At 39.7% G+C, this 23,188-nt stretch overlaps 1 protein-coding gene and 1 pseudogene across 2 annotated transcripts in view; both read left to right on the plus strand.

The window, feature by feature from the left end:
- DGKE (diacylglycerol kinase epsilon) overlaps positions 1–23,188 on the plus strand; it is a 23,691-nt gene extending 503 nt beyond the window's left edge. The window contains exons 2-13 of one of the 2 annotated variants that reach the window (XM_070395043.1): positions 57–529; positions 7,486–7,645; positions 9,786–9,905; positions 11,242–11,385; positions 11,917–12,074; positions 12,995–13,046; positions 15,226–15,339; positions 16,935–17,006; positions 18,410–18,537; positions 18,764–18,875; positions 19,220–19,443; positions 22,740–23,188. In XM_070395043.1, coding sequence (XP_070251144.1) covers positions 75–529; positions 7,486–7,645; positions 9,786–9,905; positions 11,242–11,385; positions 11,917–12,074; positions 12,995–13,046; positions 15,226–15,339; positions 16,935–17,006; positions 18,410–18,537; positions 18,764–18,875; positions 19,220–19,399 — 1,695 coding nt within the window. In that variant the 5' untranslated portion in view covers positions 57–74 and the 3' untranslated portion in view covers positions 19,400–19,443; positions 22,740–23,188. Of the gene's footprint in view, positions 1–56; positions 530–7,485; positions 7,646–9,785; positions 9,906–11,241; positions 11,386–11,916; positions 12,075–12,994; positions 13,047–15,225; positions 15,340–16,934; positions 17,007–18,409; positions 18,538–18,763; positions 18,876–19,219; positions 19,444–22,582 lie in introns of both variants that reach the window. The other variant, XM_070395042.1, reaches the window with a different exon arrangement.
- LOC138994530 (RNA transcription, translation and transport factor protein pseudogene) lies at positions 13,295–14,945 on the plus strand (annotated as a pseudogene).

Genomic DNA, 23,188 nt, shown 5'->3' on the forward strand with positions numbered 1-23,188 from the left:
CGGCAGGTCCGCGGGCGCAGGAGCCCGAGGCCGACCGCCCGCGTCTCCCTCCTTAGGCATCGCCGCTGGAGAAGATGGAAGGAGAGAAGCGGCCGGAGTCCTACTCGGGCCTGTTCGCGGACGGGCACCTGGTCCTGTGGACGCTGTGCTCGGTGCTGCTGCCGGTGTTCATCACCTTCTGGTGCAGCCTTCAGCGGTCGCGCCGGCAGCTGCACCGCAGGGACATCTTCCGCAAGAGCAAGCACGGCTGGCACGACACGGACCTGTTCAGCCACCCCACCTACTGCTGCGTGTGCGCGCAGCACATCCTGCAGGGCGCCTTCTGCGACTGCTGCGGGCTGCGCGTGGACGAGGGCTGCCTCAAGAAGGCCGACAAGCGCTTCCAGTGCAAGGAGATCGTGCTCAAGCCGGACGCCAAGGCCCTGGACGCCATGCCCCACCACTGGATCCGGGGCAACGTCCCCCTGTGCAGCTGCTGTGTGGTGTGCACGCAGCAGTGCGGCAGTCAGCCGAAGCTCTGCGATTACAGGTATGGCCTTGGTGGGGCCCGAGGGTCCCAGGGCTCTCCATGGGAGTCAGGATTTAGGGCGTGGGTGCGGAGGCCCGCTTTGATCTCTGCAAGTGGCCTCAAGTGCCCACTTGGAGGAAGCAGGCTAATCCACATTCAGGGCAGCTTTGCAATAGTCATATGCTGAGATGATGCTAGCCTCCCTCACTCCTCAGCCAGCCTGACCTTTTGTCTGCCCTTTTGTAAGCTCTCAACTTCCGGCCAGAGGTCTCTAAGTGCTGCGTACTTATGGCCACCGTATGTTATAGTTCAGCTTTGGTTGCTATTATCTCCACTTTATGTAAGAGAAGAAAAATAAAGTACGGATAAGTTAACTTTTCCCTGGAGTCATAAAACGCATCATCCTCAGTGTTGTATGTACAAGGAAGACAAGTGTCATTCCAAAGCAGCACTTCAGGGTACCTTTTTCGAATTTAGGTTTCGATGCCATAGTGACATACAACCCTTAAAGGTATACTCCTGTTGTCAGTGGTCTTTCAGGACATGTAGCATCTTAGAAGGGTGACTTTGACGAAGCCAAACATATTGTAATGGCTTTCAATACACACTGAACAACATGTTTGTGTTCTTAAATTTTGTCTGGAACTAGGTAAAGGTCATGTTAGAGATTGGTAATAAAAGGAAATGGTACTTTGTAGATCGTCTACTTATTTTACAGTTGAGAGAATTGTAGTCAGTAGTAAAATAGAATTCTGACCCCCCCTGGACAGGGTTAGGAATGCTATTACTATGGAGCCTTGTCTCAGCCTTAGATATGGACATCTTCATTGTGATGGGTTTCAGTTCTGACAAGTAGAAAGGCCCCGAACCATGTTTAAGAACTGATACGGAAAGGTGGCACTAGAGAGCAAGTGACTTTTGATGTCTGTTGTTGTTTTTCAGTCCCTTTTTTTTTTCTTAATTAGTGTGAGCATTGTTGAGTCAACACCTGTTTTTTAAAAATATATTTTTATTGATTTCAGAGAGGAGAGGAAGTGACAAAGAGGGAGGGAGAGATGAAAGAGATGCCTCCTGCACACCCCCCACTGGGGATGGAGCCTGCAACCAGGGCATGTGCCCTAACCAGAAATTCAATCATAACCTCCTGGTTCATAGGTCGAAGCTCAACCACTGAGCCACACTGGCAGGGTTCAACACCTATTTTTAAGTCTTATTTCTTTAGTTTTACCTATCAGATTTAGACTTAAGAATTTAACTTTCCCAAAAAATATATTTTAAACAACTAGAGTTTTGTTACCACTCATTTTCATTTGGGCTCTTTGTCCTTTTGGCCTCCATGAGAGCTAGGTTACCGAAGTCTTCACATTTTATGTTCCCCCTGTAGGTAAGCTTCAGTCTTCAAGAGCTGGGATTAGTTGGGAAGAAGACGTGAACTTAGTGTTGTTTTTATTTCCTTCCCTTCTTTGTGTTGGTGCAGAATTAGATAAAAGCGGCTGCCATAAGTATCTTAACTGTGTTTCTAGAAAGATCATTAGGGTGGAGGATCAGAGCACTCTGTTTATTTGTGAAGGAGCAGACGGAGTACCTGCTCTGCTTAGAACCCTTCACACGCACTGATGGTCTTTCAGTGTAAACTTTAAGTGCTTCACACAGTCCTACATCCCCTCCGGACCCTGCCTGCCCTTTTAATATTACCTACCACCACCTGCATTAAACTTTTATGTATAAGCAACATCAGGAAGACTATCCTTTTTCTTCCTGTTCTTTTTTTTTTTTTCTCAAGGTTTTCTTTCCTCTCAGTCTAAGTATCCTTCTCCTGGCTAGCTTCTATGCATCCTTAAAGACTCACCTTGAGCCCTTTCCTCTAGGAATCCTTGCCCTCAAATTTTTCTCTCTTGATGATAACATAATATCCTGTTTCTCTTTGGTTCTCAAAGCCCCCACAACCACCAGCAGCAGCGTCACTTAGAAACTTGTTGGAAATGCAAATTCTAGGGTTGCCAGATTTAGCAAACAAAATAAAAATTTTTGCTGTATTTGGGACATACTTATACCTAAAAATTATTTATTTATCTGAAATTCAGATTTAACTGAGCAACCTCTATTTTTCCTGGCAACCCACTGAATCAGAAACTTGGGCTGGGGACCAGCATTCTTGGCTTTAACAGGCTCTGCAGGTAACTCTAAAGTTGGAGAACCACTTGTATCTTTATGTAGCTTTTTTAAACATGAGCCTCTATCCTTAATCTTGTGTCCCCTCCCCACCCCCTTGAGCACAGTGAATGTCTGTGCTGATAAATCTCCTCTTCCTCATTAGCTTGTTCTTACTAGTACTGAGCAGTCTGCCCAAGCATGCTAGAACCCTTCACCCGTGGTAGAAATGGTCTCTGTATAATTTAGGAAGGGCTTATTATTCCCAAGAAAAAAGAGCACAAGGCTCTGAAGTGGCACATACTCTGCAATGTTCTGATTTATTTCGGCCAATAATTTTATTCAGGATTACAGTCAGCTATGACCTTCTGTAGGAATGAAATATTTGAGAAAGAGAAACAAGATAAATATCTATTTAGAACTTTTTTTTTGTTTTATTTCAGAGGGAGAGGGAGAGAGAGAGAAACATCAATGATGAGAGAGAATCCTCGATCGGCTGCCTCCTGCACGCCCCCCCACCGGGGATCAAGCCCTCAACCCAGGCATGTGCCCTCCGACTGGAATCAAACCCAGGACTCTCCCCACACGCCACCGCCCCCTGCAGTCCCCAGCCCGACGCTCTATCCACTGAGCCAAACCAGCCAGGGCTATTTAGAACTTTTAAACACAGGCCACACTGTCCCTAGTTCTGGATTTTATCAAGCACTGTTGGGGGCTCCTATTCTTGGGATATCTGCGATTTTAAATGAACTGTGAAGGCTGTACAATAAGTTAGCATTTCAAAGGGCAATAATGACAAGTGATGCCTGCAGCCCAGTTAAACTCCATAGACAAGCGACAAAGGCCCTTTAATTTATGCTCAGTCATTATTTAGTTTTCACATAGTAAGCATCTGTTTCTTGCCACACACTGTGCTGGATTCTTACTTTCCTGTAGATTTTTTTCCTTTTTTTTTTTTTTTCCTGCTTCTACTTCCTTTTAATCTTTTCACCTCTCTTCTAAACTAAATAAGAAATTAGTTTATATTTTTAAGTATTCATTACAGTTATTAAATGAACCTTTGTTCCTTTTGTGTTCTCTCTCATTAAGAAAACGTAAGGGGCCTTTTTATTTATAAGGTCTTTCTTCACTACATTCCACTCCACACACACACACACACACACACACTGTGATTCATAAAACAAAGCTTCTGACTCTTGGAAGGTAATTACATTGGCAGCTTCAGTCTCAGCTTTGATCATAAATTTTATATCTCTGTGTTCTATTGGTATGTGTTTCTGTGTTTTATTAATTATCTGAAACAGTGAAAAATAGCAAATCATCTTCTAGAACAGAAGTAGGCAAACTTTTTCTGTTAAGAGTCAAAACTACATTATTTTAGGTTTTGCAGATCATGTGGTCTGTCATAATTACTTAACTCTACTACGCAACATAGAACAAAACCAGCCGTGGACAATACATAAATGAATGGGTGTAGCTGTTTACAAAAAATCATATGGCAGGGGTATAGGTCTTTACAGCATTAAAACATTTGAATAAACCACAAAAAGAAATATAGATCTATCAAAAAATAAACTTAAGTACATTAAAAAGTACCTTTAAAAGAAAACAAACTATGCCCTAACTGGTTTGGCTCAGTGGATAGAGCGTCGGCCTGTGGACTGAAGGGTCCCGGGTTCGATTCCAGTCAAGGGATTGTACCTTGGTTGCGGGCTCATCCCCAGTAGGGGGTGTGCAGGAGGCAGCTGATTGATGTTTCTTTCTCATCGATGTTTCTAACTCTCTATCCCTCTCCCTTCCTTTCTGTAAAAAATCAATAAAATATATTTTTTTAAAAAATAAATAAATAAATAAAAGAAAAACTAGTTTGCAATAAATATGACAGGAAAATGTTGATATCCTACACAAAAAAATGCATGCATTTATTAAAATATAGGGCACGAATCAATTAACAAAAGCTCAAAAAAATTCAACTTCACCTGGTGATCAAAGACATCCAAATGAAAACAGCAGAATACTTTCTTGTCTATCAAATTATCAAAAAAAAAAAGTTAAGTCCTAATGAGCAGTATTAGCAAGTGTTAGATACGATGGACACCTTCATGCACTGATACACATATTGGGCAGACATATCAAGAACCTTAGGAAAATGCATGGCCTGTCACTCAGTATCTTGACTTCTAAGAGTCCAGAAAAATAGCCTCATTTATGTTTAAGCCTCATTTTATTCCTCGTGTTATTTATACTTAGGAAAATAAACTATTTGTTTGGGAGGGGAAACAGAAAAGGGGTTAAATAAATTATGTTATATCCATATGATATTACTCATTCTTTGCAAACCATGTTTTTTAGAAATATTTCATGGCATAGCCCATATTCATGATACAATGTGGGAAGAAAAAAAGTACTATCCAACCGAAACCGGTTTGGCTCAGTGGATAGAGCGTCGGCCTGCGGACGAAAGATCCCAGGTTCGATTCCGGTCAAGGGCATGTACCTGGGTTGCGGGCACATCCCCAGTAGGAGATGTGCAGGAGGCAGCTGATCGATGTTTCTCTCTCATCGATGTTTCTAACTCTCTATCTCTCTCCCTTCCTCTCTGTAAAAAAATCAATAAAATATATTAAAAAAAAAAAAAAGTACTATCCAGTTATATATACATCATATCCCTAACCTGGAAACCAAACATTTATGCACTGTAAAAATCGAGAGTAAGCACATGTAAAAGTTAAGAGTGACTATTTCTGGATGAGTTTTATTTTATGTCTTTTTCAAGAATAAGCTGATGTTATCTCATTTTAAATACAATTTTAAAATGTATACCAATACACGAAGATACTCTGGTTTTTAGAAACTCGGGCAATTTACAAAAGAATATAGAGAAAAAAGTGAATGTTGTCATCTTTCAGTCCCACTTTCCTTCCCAGAGGAAACCACTGTGAAATAAATCAGTGAGTATCCTTGTAGATTATTTTCAATGATAAGATACTATTTTAAAGTTAACAGAAAGTGGGCGGAGGTACAGTACCTCAGCTGCATAAACCATCTTTTATAGTTCGAAAGCAAGCATCAACAAAGGTTATCAGGCAAGTTATTTTAGTTTCCTCTAACGCAGTGGTTCTCAACCTTCCTAATGCCGCGACCCTTTAACACAGTTCCTCATGTTGTGGTGACCCCCAACCATAAAACTATTTTCTTTGCTACTTCATAACTGTAATTTTGCTACTGTTATGAATCGTAATGTAAATATCTGATATGCAGGATGTATTTTCATTGTTACAAACTGAACATAATTAAAGCATAGTGATTAATCACAAAAACAATATGTAATTATATATGTGTTTTCCAATGGTGTTAGGCGACCCCTGTGAAAGGGTCGTTCGACCCCCAAAGGGGTCTCGACCCATAGGTCGAGAACCGCTGCTCTAACAGATCATGCAAATAACTCTTCTTTCAGCAATAAATAGCAGTAATTACTTGACAGATCTGAACATCCAACCAGAAAAAAAAACAACCTTAAACTAGAAGGCTAAATTGCTGATCTGGGGGTGAAAGAGTAATTATCCTTTTTTAAATTATTCATTTAACTATGACGTTGGTTTTCAGCCAGCCTGCAGTCATCTGGATAGCCAGAGCTGCCTTATCTGGGAGAGGATTAACTGCTGAGCAGATTAATGACAGGAACCCGGGACCTTGACCAGCACTGTTTCCTGCTGGTTTCAGCACTGGTCCAAACAAAGGCCGATCTGAATGTGCATGTCTTCTGTCTGTATTTCAAATGCAAACATATAGATTCATTTTGTATTAACAGCCACCAAGAAATGGACTATTTTATTGTCGTTAGTAATATTCACAGATGGGTATATAAGTGAAGATATTTTCGCATGGACCCTGAGGAATGCTTCAAGGACCCAGGCCAGTGGGGCATTCAAGCACTGAGGACTGTAGGCCTCACGAACCTGCTTCAACCAAAGCACAAATGAATAATACACAGAACAGTTGTTCTAGATTGGCTTTTGTTTATGTGGAGCAGATCTACTGATATTTACCATGTTATAAATTAAAACTGAGAACTTTTCAATATTCATTTTTAAAAGATTGGTCATGATAACAAATACTGGGTGTGTGTTTTTTTAATTTTAGAGAGGAAGGGAGAGGGAGAGAGAGATAGAAACATCAATGATTAGAGAAAGTCATCGATCAGGTGCCTCGTGCATGCCCCACACTGGGAATCAAACCCGCAACCCGGGCATGTGCCCTGATGGAAATAGAACTGTGACCTCCTGGTTCATAGGTCAACACTCAACCAGTGAGCCACTGGCCAGGCTAAATACTGCATTTTTATCAAAATAAAATAAATGAAAATCTAAAGAAAAGAGTGATGTTAGTTGTGGTACATCTCTTTGGCTTAGAAGTCAGCTCAGAGTCTCCTATCTATTTCTGCATCAGTTTACTGATGTAGCACCTGTCATACAGCTTTTGGAAAACTCCACTGCACACTTATGAGAGAATGAGGGTAAAAATAACATCATCATCATCATCATCATTATTTTTTTTTAAATGATATTAACCTCACAGACTCCGTGAAGGGATCTTAGGAGCCCTAAACCATCTTTTAAAAACACTGTCAACTGCCAAGTATGTTCAAACTTTATTGCTCTATTTTCACTATAGGTACAATTATAAATCTTTCAGTTGCCAGGTTTTATGTTCAATTGTGATGACATTACTGTTTTAGGTTTTTTTGACAAAAATGATTCATCTGCAGATCAGTAAGCTATGGTTTTAAGTTACTCATTATTATCTTGGTTTCTTCCATCCCTCAGGTGCATTTGGTGTCAGAAAACTGTCCATGATGAGTGCATGAGAAGTAGCTTAAAGAACGAAACATGTGATTTTGGAGAATTCAGAAACCTCATCATTCCACCCAGTTACTTAACCTCTATTAATCAGATGCGTAAAGACAAAAAAACAGATTATGCAATGGTAATCAGAGTTCATTTGTCCTTATGTAATTGATTTCCAGGAAGTGGTTTAAGTCAGTGTGTGACCATTACAACTGTGTGTACATGAGAGAATCGTTATGGTAAACCGTAAATCCCTACCCCGATCCTAGAGGTGTGCCACAAATGTGGGCTCTTGAGTTCTTTCATGTCTAAAAGGAAATGTTATATTAGTGGTTTCTGAATCACTGCCTGCTTCTAGATCACTTGGGGAGCGTTTTAAATATACAGGTTCCTGAACCCACTTCCATGACCATGTCTGATTTAGTAAGTAGGTCCCAGGAATTCATCCATGTATTTTTAAGGTTCTCAGATGATTCTGATGAACAGCTAGGATTGGGATTCATGATTATTGTCAGTGAAAAGAAAATGTAGATTTTCCTCACACATTGTTCTAGAAGAATTTTTCCGTTGGGAACTTTACACAGGGTGTCTAGAGATGCGTTTACATTGCTCATTATATGATCCCACAAATAATGTTGAACATTGAAGCTGCTAACAGCACTTAACAGTATTTTTGTGTATGAAAACTGATGTAAATGTATCTCTCAGTCGTTATGTAGCTCTGAAGGAATAACTATAAATATTGGCATTGATTTTCTACATGAATATGCCAAAATGGTTAAACTGCTTTATTTTAAAATTAAATTGTGTCTTTTCCAAGTTAGGATTTTATATCTTAAATGTCATCTTTGTCAATATTCCTGCAAAAGAAAGGGGAATTTGAAAATTTAAAAACATTATGTTTAATGTTGTGGTACATTTTTTAAAATATGTTTTTACTGATTTCTTTTTTAGAGAGAGAGGGAGGGGACTAGAGAGAGAAGCATTGATCTGCTGCCTTCTGCATGCCCCCCACTGGAGACCGAGCCTGCAACATGGGCATGTGCCCTGACCAGGAATTGAACTACAACCTCCTAGTTCATGGGTTGATGCTCAACCACTGAGCCATACTGGCCGGGCTGTGATACATATTTTTAAATGTACAATCCCTAGCCCTGTCCTGCGTGGCTCAGTTGGTTGGAGTGTCTCCCATACATTGAAGGGTATCTGGTTTGATTCCCGGTCAAGGAACATACCTAGGTTGTAGCTTCAATCCCAGTCTCAGCATGTACAGGAGGCAACTAATCAATGTTTTTCTCTCATATTGATGTTTTTTTTTCACTCTCTCTGTCTCCTCTCTCTCTCTCTCTCTGGAATCAATAAAAAAAAATATATATCCTCAGGTGAGGATTTAAAAAATTATAATAAAGATAAGTAAATAAATGTACAACCGTTACGTATTTTAATTTATTCTGAGATCACAAGGAGTGAGAATTGCTAAGAAAAAACACAAAACAACTCCATTCATGTTTCCATCCACAAGGAGAAGGGGAGAGGAAATAAATTGTTAGGTTAGAAAAACATTAATTTCATTTGACTTTGGGTTTTGTACAAGTCTGGATTCTTTCATCTATTTCTGAGTACCCATTTGAAAAAAGCAAATAAACTTGCAAACTATATATTAGACTGTATCCAGAAAAGGACAGTCAAGGTAAAAGAGCAGAAAAAGTCATTGTCCATTCTATGAAAGGTCAAAAGAAATTGAAATGCATTGTCTAGGAGACAAGACTAATGAAAGATAATATGCTTCAGGTGTTTGAGCACAGCATTATAGGGAAAAACAAGTGAAATTTCTAGTTGCTTCAGAAAATGAAGTTAGAACAATGAATAAAAGTTATTGAAAGACGGATTTTTTAACTCCATTTAAGTCAAGACTGTGTAATAATTTAGCAGTAGGATGGGCTGCCTTGTTAGTGAGTTCTTATATGCATATTTAAGCATACACTGGAGGACTTAACTAGAATAATGTACAAGAGAATTGTACATTAAGTGGAAGTTAAATTAGTTCATCTTTAAGGTCCCGTCCTGTTCTTTGATTTTTATATTGTATTTATTGTTCTGGGATAGTTGTTTTTCTCTCAGTAAATTACAGCACTGTTATCAAGAAATGAAAAATTGAGGGGTAGGGTAGGTGGGGGAAGGTATAGGAAGGATAAATGGTAATGGAAGGAGACTTGACTTGAACACAATACAATGTACAGATGAGATATTTAACTCTTTCATTCACCTTAATTTTTTAGCTAGCCTCTAAGCTTGGGAAGCAATGGACTCCATTAATAATCCTGGCCAACTCTCGTAGTGGAACTAACATGGGAGATGGACTATTGGGAGAATTCAGGATCCTTCTAAACCCAGTCCAGGTATCTGAAGAGAAAACCTTCCTTTCAGTGTTAATCTTTTCATTTTAGCTTTTCATTTTCCCAAAATTGTAATGGTTATTAATTCTTTCAACCAGTATTCACCTGATTGTAGGAAAGAATAATAATTATAAAAGTATCAAACTATTCTAATATATTGAGAAAGGAACTCATGGTGAAGGTATAAAATGGTACAGCCATGTTAGATAACAGTTTGGAGGTTTCTTAAAAAATTAAACATATAGCCTGGCCGGTGTGGCTCAGTGGTTGAGCGTTGACCTATGAACCAGGAGGTCACAGTTTGATTCCTGGTCAGAGCACATGCCCAGGTTCAGTCTACCCAAGGGAAATGAAAACATGTTTCACAAAGACTTTTATGCAAATATTCATAGCAGCATTATAGCCAAAAAGTAGAAATAGCCCACCTGTCCAAAAAGCCAGATGCAAGGGGCCCATATTGTATGATTTGATGTATGATCTCCCCGGAAAAGGCAAATCTGTAGAAACAGTACATTCATGGTCACCTGAGGTAGGAAATCGGAAGTGACTGCACCCGGACACTGAGGGATCTTATCAGAGCGACGAAAGTTCTAAAGTGCTGATGCACAGCTCAGTAAACTTCCTAACAGTCATCGAATTGTTCACTTGAAATGGGTGAATTTCATTAGATGTAAATTATACCTCAGTTAAAAAATAAGGATAAAACGATTGCGCCATCGAAATTGAGATTACGTGCCAGCAGCTTCTGCTTTGAAAAACTAAACAACCCATTGTGCAACAATCAAAGACGCACTGATGTTTTTCCTTCCAATGTGTATTTTTCCCTTTCAACATTATACATTAAGTAAAAAGGATGTAAAGGAAAAAGAAAAGTCTAACATAGAGCCTGGCATATTGTTGTAGATCAGTGCATTGCAGCCAGTCTTTCACTTAACCATGTCCATACCAGCTACAGCAGCGGTTCTCAACTTGGGGGTCGAGACCCCTTTGGGGGTCGAACGACCCTTTCACAGGTTGCCTAAGACCATCGGAAAACATATATAATTACATAATGTTTTTGTGATTAATCACTATGCTTTAATTATGTTCAATTTGTAACAATGAAAATACATCCTGCATAGCAGATATTTACATTATGATTCATAACAGTAGCAAAATTACAGTTATGAAGTAGCAACGAAAATAATTTTATGGTTGGGGGTCACCACAACATGAGGAACTTTATTAAAGGGTCGCGGCATTAGGAAGGTTGAGAACCACTGATCTAGAGGGAAGTCATGCTGACAAGTGGAGGACAGTGTTGGATAAAAATAATTGTTTTCTTTTCTTTCATTTTTAGGTTTTTGATGTAACTAAAACTCCCCCCATCAAAGCCCTGCAACTTTGTACTCTTCTTCCTTATTACTCAGCTCGAGTACTTGTGTGTGGAGGGGATGGGACTGTGGGCTGGGTCCTGGATGCCATTGATGAAATGAAGATTAAGGTACCAACCTCTAAGACAGTGATGACGAACATTTTGAGCTCAGCGTGTCAGCATTTTGAAAAACCGTAACTTAACTCTGGTGCCGTGTCACATATAGAAATTCTTTAATATTTGCAACCATAGTAAAACAAAGACTTATATTTTGATATTTATTTTATATATTTAAATGCTATTTAACAAAGAAAAATCAACCAAAAAAATGAGTTTGTATGTCACCTCTGAAACGCGTGTCATAGGTTCGCCATCACTGCTAAGACCTGAGTGAGAAGTCATGCGTTAGGCTGAGTACTTGCTTTTCACATGAGCACTAAGATAATTATACAAGATTTTTGGTTATATCTTTTATTTGCAGATGAATATGAGAAGACTACCAATTTGGTATATTATGATTAAGCAGTTAGCATAAACTTTAGCAAAACAACATTCAGCTGTTATATTTATATCTTTATTGCTTCCGTCATTAAGTTTTACCAAATGTTATTACTGTACAAATAGAAGAGAAAAATCTAAACTCTATCTTCCATATTCTAGGGGCAAGAAAAATACATCCCACAAGTTGCAGTCTTGCCTCTGGGAACAGGCAACGATCTATCCAATACATTGGGCTGGGGCACAAGTTACACGGGTGAAATCCCAGTTGCCCAGGTCTTAAGAAATGTGATGGAAGCAGATGGAATTAAACTGGACAGGTAAGTTGCACTTCCCCAAAAAAAGTAGAATTTTGAGCTTTGAGAATTTTGTTTGGTTTATAAATGAAGCCTTGTATAAGCTATAAAGTTCAATGTAATTTAAAAGTGAAAGACTATGTTAGTTGTGCTTATACATAGATGATGGTGTTTTATTTTGTTGCTGTAATATTTTCTTGTTATATAAGGACTGAAGTCACAAGTTAGGCTGAATACTTATCTCAAAATTTGCATACTCACAGATGTGCTTATTTTTAAAATGCTATTTTATTTATTGTTTTAATATTTGTATTGATTTCAGAGAGGAAGGGAGAGGGAGAGATAGAAACATCAATGATGAGAGAGTATCAATGATCAGCTGCCTCCTGCATGCCCCCTACTAGGGGTCGAGCCCACAACCAGAGTGTGTGCCCTTGACCAGAATCAAACCCGGAACCTTCCAGTCCACAGTTCAACGCTCTATTCACTGAGCCAAACCAGCTAGGGCTCAAATGCTATTTTAACACTCCGGTGTGGGGTGAATTTCCCGCCAAAATATAAGATGGCGCGGGCAATTATTTAGGTTTCCCGCGCAAAATCAGGGATTTTTATGATACCTATTACCCCAATGGGTATGAAACGGTTCGCATACGCAGGTAGGTATCTTTGTGAACGGCAAACAAATATTTGGTAATACGCAGTTACAATCGGCCCGAGTTTACACGTTTCCCGCACTCCACCGCAAATCTATATGAACCGAGTTAAGACGGCTCCCGCGGAGTACGCGCAATTCACGCGAGCCGACTTAACTCGTTTCCCGCACTCCAAGTGTTAATAGAAGGACCTCATCTCCCAGGCATCCAGAGTTGATTGCTATAATTGTAGTTAATTGGCAGTCAATTTGGAAATAATCATGAATTTTTTTTAACTTCTCTGTTTTTCAGATGGAAAGTTCAAGTAACAAATAAAGGATACTACAACTTGAGAAAACCCAAGGTATGTGGTGGTTTTTTTTATTATTATTGATTTCAGAAAGGAAGTGAGAGAGAGAGAGAAACATCAATGATGAGAGAGAATCACCCATTGGCTGCCTCCGGCACCCTTCCCCCAACTGGGCATGTGCTCTGACTGGAATTGAACCATGACCTCCTGGTTCATAAGTCAGTGCTCAACCACTGAGCCACATTGGCCGGGCAACCCAAGGTATGTTTTTAGGGCTTCAGTTGGGAGTACTTTCAGCGATCATGATGGAAAGCCTCCACAGTATGAGATGCGGCACTGGTGGGGCACAGGGATGGAGGGCTTCCCCATAGGGAGCTGCTTATGGAGCAGAAGAGACCCGTATGCTTGGGCGTCAGGCACAGCTCCCAGGCTGGACTGTACAGAGTGCTGTGGGCGGGAGCAGCGCAAGGTGCTTAGTTCTGCCCTGGAAGCTCAGGCAGGGGAAGGAAGCCACATGTGAGTTGATCCTTAAAAGGTAAATACAATTTAGATCAACAGAGAAAGGGTCAGTACTTTCCAGGCAGAAGAATAGAGACCAGAGGAGGGTACAAATCATAGTTAGCAAATAGCAAATCATACAGACAAGAGCAGATCTGTATCTTTAAAAAGATGCTCTGGCTCTCACCGCATCACCGTCACCCGTGCATGGGCCACTCCTCACCTCTCCTCTCCTGCCGAAGTCCGGGGGACCAGAACGAGAAGCCAGGACCGTGTTCCCACACAAGCTAATGGCTTTCGACTACCACAACCCTGCTGGCTTCAATTGCAAAGATGAAACAGAATTTAGAAACTTTATTGTCTGGCTTGAAGACCAGAAAATCAGACACTACAAGACTGAAGACAGAGGTAACTTAAGAGATATCCAAAGCAGTGACTGACCCAAGTTCTTTGAAAAGCATCTCACAGATGTTAGCTGTCCTTTTAAGACTCAAGACTGACAAGAAGCAGTTGGCTGGCTTCTTGGTTTAGCTAACTGTTAGACTTGAATGTGGAGATAATGCTGCAAAACACAGGGACTCGGTTCCTGATAATACAAAAAATACCAGCAATGCAGCTAAAAATGCAGAGCCATTGATCAGTTGGGGTGTAAACAATCCCGACTTTACGGTGGGTGGAACGACTTTGACCTTCAGATTCAGCGTCTTGATGATTACTTGGTAATGCTTAATGTAGCTCATTCTGGCCCAGGAGCCTGACACAGGATGCCGCTGCTAAGCATCACACAAAGAGGGGGTTGCCTGTTGCTTTAGACAAGCACATTCTTGGTTTTGTCACAGGAGAGGCAGTTCTCAATTCGATTGCTACACAGAGAAGAGCTCAAAGAGCCACAGACACAAATTAATGAAGCCATAGTAGCTGTTCAGGCAGTTATTGCCGATCCAAAGACAGACCACAGACTGGGGGAAGTGAAAGATGAACATTTTAAGATTTCAGCCTCTCTCCTACTTGGAATATAGTTGGGAACTATGTATGGCCTGGTATGTCTTTCAGAATTAAATGCCACATTTTCAAGGGAAGAATCCCAGAAAATCGACTATTTGAAGTAGAATTGACCAAGACTTGGCACCCGACTGGTACTAGGGGGAGAGAAAAAATATGTATTTACTACTAGATTTCTAGTTTTCATGACTGGGTGCATGGAAATGACATTAAGATAGGAAAAATAGAGTTTCAGGTTTGCATAGGAAGAAAATGAGTTAGATTTTGAGCTTCTCAACCTGAGGCCATGGTGCAGTGAACAAGAAGCTGGACATTCGGGCTTATTCTCAGGAACAAGACAGAGCTGGAGATGTAGGCTGAGGAATCCAGGCTCAGCCGGGAGGTCAGATAAACTAAGCGGGTGCTGGGAGCCTGGGTTGAGACTGATAGAAGCAAATGGAACAGGAACACAGGATTGGAAAGCCCAGGTGCAGAGTAGAGTCACTCTACTTGATGAGATCTGAGATGTAGCATATTAAACAGAAGTGGAAAGGGAAACACATCTATAATTATCAGCCTTTGAACTGAAGCTTTCTTTCTAAACATACTGGATAGCATAAAATAGCTCTATGAGGACAGGAAATGCAGAAAGTATTAAATTGTCATAAAGAACATAAAAACAGATTTACATATTGAATACATGACACAGGCTTAAACAAGCAAATCTCTTGCTAAATCTTACCCTTTTCCACAGGAATTCACAATGAACAACTACTTTTCTGTTGGACCTGACGCGCTCATGGCTCTCAATTTTCACGCTCATCGCGAGAAGGCACCATCTCTGTTTTCTAGCAGAATTCTTAATAAGGTGTGTTGGATAAAATAACATTTCCTGCTTACACCGAAGGTACAGTAAAAATCAATAGTTCCTTATATCTAGCACCCTTTCAAGTAGATTCAGACAGAACTAACTTAGGGAAACACTGGCCTGCTCTGTTTTGTGTACGACTGTCAAATTATATCTTTAAGTGTATTTGATTAAAGTATTTTATAATTATGGCAAAATTTTTTGATTTAAAGTTGGAATGTTTTACAGCATATTTTGCTTAAAGGCAACTAAGTCAAGTATACAATAGCTTATCTTACTTAAATGGCAACTGATATTGGAAAGAAATTTTAGGCAGGATACATTTCAGGTGAAGTTGTTAATGGAAAAAATAGATTCCACTGGCTTGGAAAAAACTGGGAAAGGCAGGTAAGGTAAGAGAAGGAGCACTTTTAACCACGGGCATCACTCTGGTTTCTAGTACAGGTGATTCTTTTTGGTGGAAGTTTGGTCTTGGAGTTTTTTAATGACTGTTGGTGACTGCGCAATAGGATATGAAAAATAAATGCAAAACAATTTTGTTCCTGGTTCTGTTTTACAAATATTTCAGATTTACAAATAGTTTCCTTTTATTAATGTAGGTACTAAGGCAGTAAGTACTGCTGTTTATATTATTGGTAATTAACTACATTTTTAGTGCTTCCAATCAACTTTGCACCCTTTTTATATTCAAAAGCAATTATAAAATATTCCTAGATTTATCTGTATTACTTTCCTTAAGTAATCTGAAATTCTAGAAAAAGGTGGAATTTTTAAAATTTTAATGTATTTCTTTATAAAACGTAGCTTTGTTGTTGTAGTTGTTGTTGTTAATCCTCACTCACCCAAGGATATTTTTTCCATTGATTTTTTTAGAGAAAATGTAAGGAGGGAGGGGGAGAGTGAGAAAGAAATATCAATGTGAGAGAGACATTGATTGGTTGCCTTCCACATGCCCGAACCGGAGCCGGGGATCCAACCTGCAACCCAGGTATGTGCCCTTGACCAATCAAACCCAAGACACTTCCCTAGCTGGTTTGGTTCAGTGGGTATAGTTTTGGCCTGTGGACTGAAGGGCCTCAGATTTGATTCTGGTCAACAGCACATGCCTTGGTTGCCGGCTTGATTCCAGGCCAGTCAGGGAGCATGCAACAGGCATCAAGTTGATGTGTCTCTCACATCGATGTATCTCCACACACCCCCCCCCCACCCTAAAAATCAATGGAAAAATATCCTCAGGTGAGGATTAACCCCCAAAAAAATGTTTAAAAAAAAGCCCCAAGACACTTGAGTGCACGGGCCAACATTCTAACCACTAAGCAATACCAGCCAGGCTGAAAACTTAGGGGTTTTTTTTTTTTTTTTTTTTTTAATAAGCTGGGGAAAACATTATTTAGACACAAACCACCTCTATCCCATATTCCCCCTGAAAAACAGGCTGAACTCAAAAGTAATGGTGCCTAATCCACAGTGTTGAATCCACTCTGAGGAAACATGACTCAGCACTCAGGGCAGGGAGCTTTGGTTCTGTGTCTTCTTCTTGCTTACAGGACTTGTTAGAGTGCTTTACTGTCATATTTTCTGTTTATTTCTCATAGGCCGTTTACTTATTCTATGGAACCAAAGATTGTTTAGTGCAAGAATGTAAAGATCTGAATAAAAAAGTTGAGGTAAGCTTTTAAAGTTTAGGTGCTCTCTGGATAATGAACATTGTTTTTACAGAAATGCTGAATTTGTGACATATTTTGCTAACATATATGAAGTATTTATTGTGTGCCAGACACTTTACTAACGGCTTTATACACATTATCCCACTAAATTAAATAATTACAAAAACACATGTAAAATCAGGATTTGACCCTGGGTTTATATAGCTCCAGAGCCTGTTTTAACTCTATGCTAAACAATTTCCATTCATACATGATGACAAGTGTGAAGTTATTTAACACAGTGCATGACTCATCATGGACTCTAGGGGGAGGTTTGACCCAAATTTTAATTCATATTACCACATGCATCTCTCTTACAAAATAAAAAATATGAGCAGTAAAAATAGGATATTAACGATTGCTTACTGCTACAATATCCCTGACATCATAATATGGCAAAGACTTGTATATATCCCTTGCTTGCTTCCAAAAAGAATTTGTAATTGTTAATAGCACTGACAAAGCCATTAATACAGAGAAACCTACAACTAGTAAAATACGTAAAAAGGGAAGAGCTCACAGCCTTTGCAGCCACAGCACAGAGGAATGGCAAGATTGCCCATAAGAAAGCTTCCTTCTGCTTTATCATATTTCCTTTGTGTTAGGCTGTGATAGCGTTGGTAGAATGAAGCATAGGAGGTAGCACTTTATTTTTTTTATCTGGTCCTTTATTTTTTTTTTAAATATATTTTATTGATTTTTTTCAGAGAGGAGGGGAGAGGGATAGAGAGTTAGAAACATTGATGAGAGAGAAACATCGATCAGCTGCCTCTTGCACGCCCCCTACTGGGGATGTGCCTGCAACCAAGGTACATGCCCTTGACCGGAATCGAACCTGGGACCCTTGAGTCCGTAGGCCGACGCTCTATCCACTGAGCCAAACCAGTCAGGGCTGGTCCTTTATTTATACAAAAATTTTAGTGAAGCCGCCTACAAAATGCACTGTCCTAGGTACTGGGGACACAGCGATGAACCCCTGTTGTCACTAACTTATAGTCTAGAGCAGCCGTCGCCAACCGGTGGTCTGCGGACCACTGGTGGTCCGTGAGGTCCGAAAGGTTGGTGACCGCTGGTCTAGAGAGAAGAAAGACATTCAAACCACATTGCAATACAGTAAAAGAATGGGATTTAACAAAAAGGAAGTGATTGATGACCTTGTGGGGAAAATCCATTTGTTATCATTCGTTTATTATAATAAACATTGCACAGATGTGAGAGGCCAGATTACCATGAGTAAGGAATTAGTCTTCTCTTACACATGCATCTCTCACATCTCATATATATGAAAGTGGACGTGAATTCTAAGTGGTTATGTCTGCAAATCATGTGCCCTGTAGTAACTAACTGCTTGGATTTCTTTAAAGCTAGAACTGGATGGTGAGCGAGTGGAACTGCCTAATTTGGAAGGTATTATTGTTCTGAACATTGGATACTGGGGCGGTGGCTGCAGACTATGGGAAGGGATGGGAGATGAGACTTACCCCCTAGCCAGGTACGTACATTTGCCATCTGCTGTTTTATGTCGCTGTGTTCTGCTTTTAAGCAGTCTGTTCTTCATAGACTTTTTTTCCTCAGATTTCCTTTCTTGTATACCTCATTAATGTAAATATTTAATAAGTTGATGGTCCACCTATGTTAAAAAAAAAAATAACTGTCCTAACATGGCTGATTTTATTTTATTGCATCGTATAATCCATATTTCCTTTTTCTAATTTTAGGCATGACGATGGTTTACTGGAAGTCGTTGGCGTATATGGGTCTTTCCACTGTGCTCAGATTCAAGTGAAATTGGCAAACCCTTTTCGAATAGGACAGGCGCACACCGTGCGGGTAGGTGACCGTGCGCTCCCTGGCTGGTCGGTCCGTCCGTGTCTAAGCCCTCGATCTGTCGCTTTCCTTCAGCAGTGCTTACTCCTGTGCGGTCCATCAGCCTCCACGAGGGGCTTGAGTGGGATGGGGAAGAAACAGCAAATAGGGCCCTCAGTCCAGTTGAAGAAATAAAGTGTTCATTGGGAAAGAATCCTTTAAACAAGCAAGGAAGGAAAATATATTCAGATTAATTTTCTCAGACTGAAATGCTAAGGAGGTTTAAGGACTATGGATGATGTTTTAAGGAAGACCTTTCTGAGCTTTTTGGGGACTGACTTTTCTAATTCTTTGTTCCCTAATACCAGCTGATTTTGAAGTGCTCAATGATGCCAATGCAGGTGGATGGGGAGCCCTGGGCCCAAGGGCCCTGCACTGTTACCATCACTCACAAGACACATGCACTGATGCTGTATTTCTCCGGAGAACAAACGGATGATGACGTCTCTAGTAACTCAGATCAAGAGGATATCAAGGATACTGAGTAGCTGGATGAGGAAATGAAAACTTACAATAGAATGCTCACAAACAAGTAAATACATACTCATCCGAAAGTAGAAATTCCCTATCAACTATTCAGTCTTCATTTCACCAGTAGTATGAGTACACATTTCTGTAAATACCATTCCAAAAACAGCCAAACTTCCAGTTGTTTACTAATGCCTGTTTTTTGGTTTTGTTTTTACAAACACTTTGATCGTATGGTCCTCATTTAAAATGTACATGAAGGTGAAGTGTCTTTATGCTTGAGAGTGAGGCTCACTGAAGGGTATCCCTCCTTTATTCTTGAACCACACGTTTGATGGACATAGTATACATCCAACAAGATGTGGGTGGGAAAATCACTTCCATCTTAATTTTTAATGTGGTGACACCATAACATTTTCAAAATTAACTTGCTTTTGGAAAGGGAATGGTTGGTTTCCAGCCAGTGTGGTTAAGCTGGGCCCTCCTGCAGCATGTGCCTCCTAAGATTTCCTACAGCCCAGCATCTAGTGGGTCCATAGTGTTTATTTCCAGGAAACCCTAAAAAGAGAAATGGAAAGGAAAGACTATACTGGAAATTTTTGTTATGGTTTTTATTTTAGGAATACTCTCAGACCCCCAAATGTTTGGTTAACCCCGGTAATGACCATGTTGAGCTGCTGAAATTCAGCATCTTGCTAGAACCCAAGACAGCCAAGAGAGAGCCACACAGGCGAATTGGTGAAAATTAACATAATACTTTGAATTGAAAGTTATGGGTTCCAAGCTGGACAGTTCACCCACTCACTTCTCTTTTGATTAAAAGACAATGTAATCAATTCAAGAAAAGTGTAGTAAAGAAAATTTACTAGTCATATTAATTTCTCAAAAACAATTTAATAATGAGTAATAAGTGGTCTTCTTACAATAGTCTTTTGTAGCCAAAGTACTTAACAGAATTTCCCCTTGGGGCAATGACAGAATCCTCTGCTAAAAATGTTTCTATCATATTTATTTTTAAGAGAGAGATGTATTTTTTTTTACTTATTTATTTTCTTTATTGTGGTAACCTGTGTCTAGTGTTTATAGTATATAGCTTTATTTAATAAGTTTATTGATCACATAAATTCTAGTCACAATCAGAAATGTGGCCTATTGACTAAGTAACTAAAACCCATAATTTAATTCCCCTGACAGATATTCTCATTCTTTAGAAATACCCCTCAATTTAAAAGGGGGGTGGTGAAAGCGCTGACAAACTACTCTTAGATAACTGAATGTTTTGTTTCACTGTTTTATTTGACCCTCAATTGCCAAAACCTTACTGAAGGGCTAGTCCCACGGTTATCCATTAGGGGTGCTCTTCTGTTGTTAACCAACCTGCTCCCTCCTTCCGGGGTTCAGCAGACCCACTGGGTCTCCAGCCTGGTTTTTCTCTAACAAATGCCCTGTCTTATTGCTCTTTCATAACATTAATCTCTGAAAGATTAAAATGCGTCCCCCAAAACAACATTAGCTCTCCTTAAGGATCTATTATGAATCTGTCATCCATGAATTACTGTAAACTTAAATTTCAGTCACTAAAGGTAAGGCCCAGGAACAACCTACTGCTGATTACAATGCTTAGTACATTATATAAAGTACTTTCATTCTGCTTAAATTAACTCCCAAATCTCATCAGGAAATGTTAAAGTCTAGTACTGAGAGATTTCTGTGAGCAGATCTGGTCTTACCTTATTCATGCACCCATATAGTGATGGGAGATCATGTTTTGAGTATAATGAGTTTTATTCTTTAATTCATGGTCAGAATTGTTCCATATTATCACCTTTTACAGATATGGCTGAGCAAAAGTAAAGTAAGCTTACAGTTGTGAGTTGGCAAAACACTGTATTCTTGTATTATTTATTAATTATTGTATTATTTTTCCATATAAACTAATGTAAACCTACTTTTGTCCACCCCTGTATACTGTTAAATTCACTTGCAAATACATATATAGGAATGTGTCTTCTTTTAAATAATCTACAATTTACAAGACTCATGTTTACAAGTTACATATTAGGGTAGCGATTGTTTACGCTACTGGGGATTCTACACATTGCAAAAGATAATCCGCCCCAAGATTTTCCTGTTTCATTTGAAATTGTCTTGATTTTTTTTTTCCAGAGAGGAAGGGAGAGTGGGAGAGAGATAGAAACATCAGTGATGAGAGAGAATCATTGACTGGCTGCCTCCTGCACACCCCACACTGGGGATCAAGCCTGCAACCCGGGCATGTGCCCCAACCGGGAATCGAACCATGACCTCCCGGTTCATAGGTTGATGCTCAACCACTGAGCAACTAGCTGGGCTTGATTTTTTTTTTTTTTTAATAGCTTCTATATTCTCAGGAAGAAATATACGAAGTAAAGCATATCTCCATGTCTGTCTTGACTTCTCTCATCTTTTATTGTCCTCACACATTCCTAACTCCTGGTAGACTTAGTGGCTTAAATACTGAATACCTGGCAGCTCTCATGGATCCATTATGTAAGTAAATGGTGATCATTCCCATGCTTGGTTACATTTAATAGAAACCTGACTGACTTGTAAGGTTGTCTAATGGGAAGAGTACATGACCTTAAGTGCGTTTTAGGCTTCTGCAACAATTAGCTGTGAACCTTAATGTCACTAATGTTTATAAAAAGTTTATAGTCAAAAGTATTTATTTTTATTTGTTAAGGTGTGTCAGAAACATGTATAGTATTTGCTTTTTGAAATGTGTTTGCCTACTTAGAGTTGTAGAATAGACTGTGACTCAGAAATTGTCAAGTCCTTTTTGCACTGTAAAAATGAATACGACCAGCATGTCGAAGCAAAGATAGTTTGCATTTGCAATATAAAGCAAAATTGTATTTAACGTACATTATGGAATTTTTAATTGCCAACAACTAAACTTTGAAGGTTATATTAATTTACAGATTCCTGTGGATCCGAATACATACTCTTCATTGTTCAGCTGAAAAGCTCAGTAGAATGGGTGACAGTTTTGGGTGGTTTTCCCTTGAAATGATAATATTGAATCAAGAACCAGCACTTTATATTCACTTTTTTTTTTTAATTCAGCCTAATTGTGGACAGTGAAATGTAGGTAGGTTTCTTTTAAAAATTTAGAAATTTGAAAAGAAAACATAGTAGTTAGGTTGCTTTTCTTGTTCCTCTAGCATTGTCCAGGCAAGCTGGCATCCAGGTCAGATGAGATTGGGAGGAAATGCCTGGAGTAAGAAAAGGCCTTTGTGCAGTGGATGACAATGACTCATAAGGACATTTGCTCTCATTTCTCCAGCTCTGGCTCTTTCTCTTTACTTTGATCTCCTGCAGGCAAATGGGCAGTCATCTGTAATTCTGTTCTATGCACAGTTAGAGCAGCCTGGGCCTCTCGCCTGATCACTCTTGCAGGAGAACTGACTGAATCAGATCTCCGAATCCTCAGGACTGAGGACGCTTGTGAGGCTCCACGTAAGCAGCCAGCTGGCCTCTTGCACTTTCTCGCCCTCTGGCCACATGCTGTGTACCTACCACTTAATTACCCTGTGTTAATTGCTTTTGTTGTATTGGATCTGTATTGTGGTCATTGCCTACAGACAGAAATGTGAATTAAAGCATTTGAAATGTTGAAGATGTCTGGTTTTTAATACAATTAAAAATGCAACACTTACTAGTAAAAAGTATGATCCTGCCATGCAAGAAGTTGCCAGTTCAATGTCCGGGTTGCCAGTAGGGGGCAGGCAGAAGGCCAACCATCAATGTTTCTCTCCCTCTCCCCTCCT

The sequence above is a fragment of the Myotis yumanensis genome, unplaced genomic scaffold (assembly GCF_028538775.1).
Source record: "Myotis yumanensis isolate MYYU_CA2020_CCGP unplaced genomic scaffold, mMyoYum1.0.hap1 SCAF_16, whole genome shotgun sequence".
NCBI classification, from domain to species: domain Eukaryota; kingdom Metazoa; phylum Chordata; class Mammalia; order Chiroptera; family Vespertilionidae; genus Myotis; species Myotis yumanensis.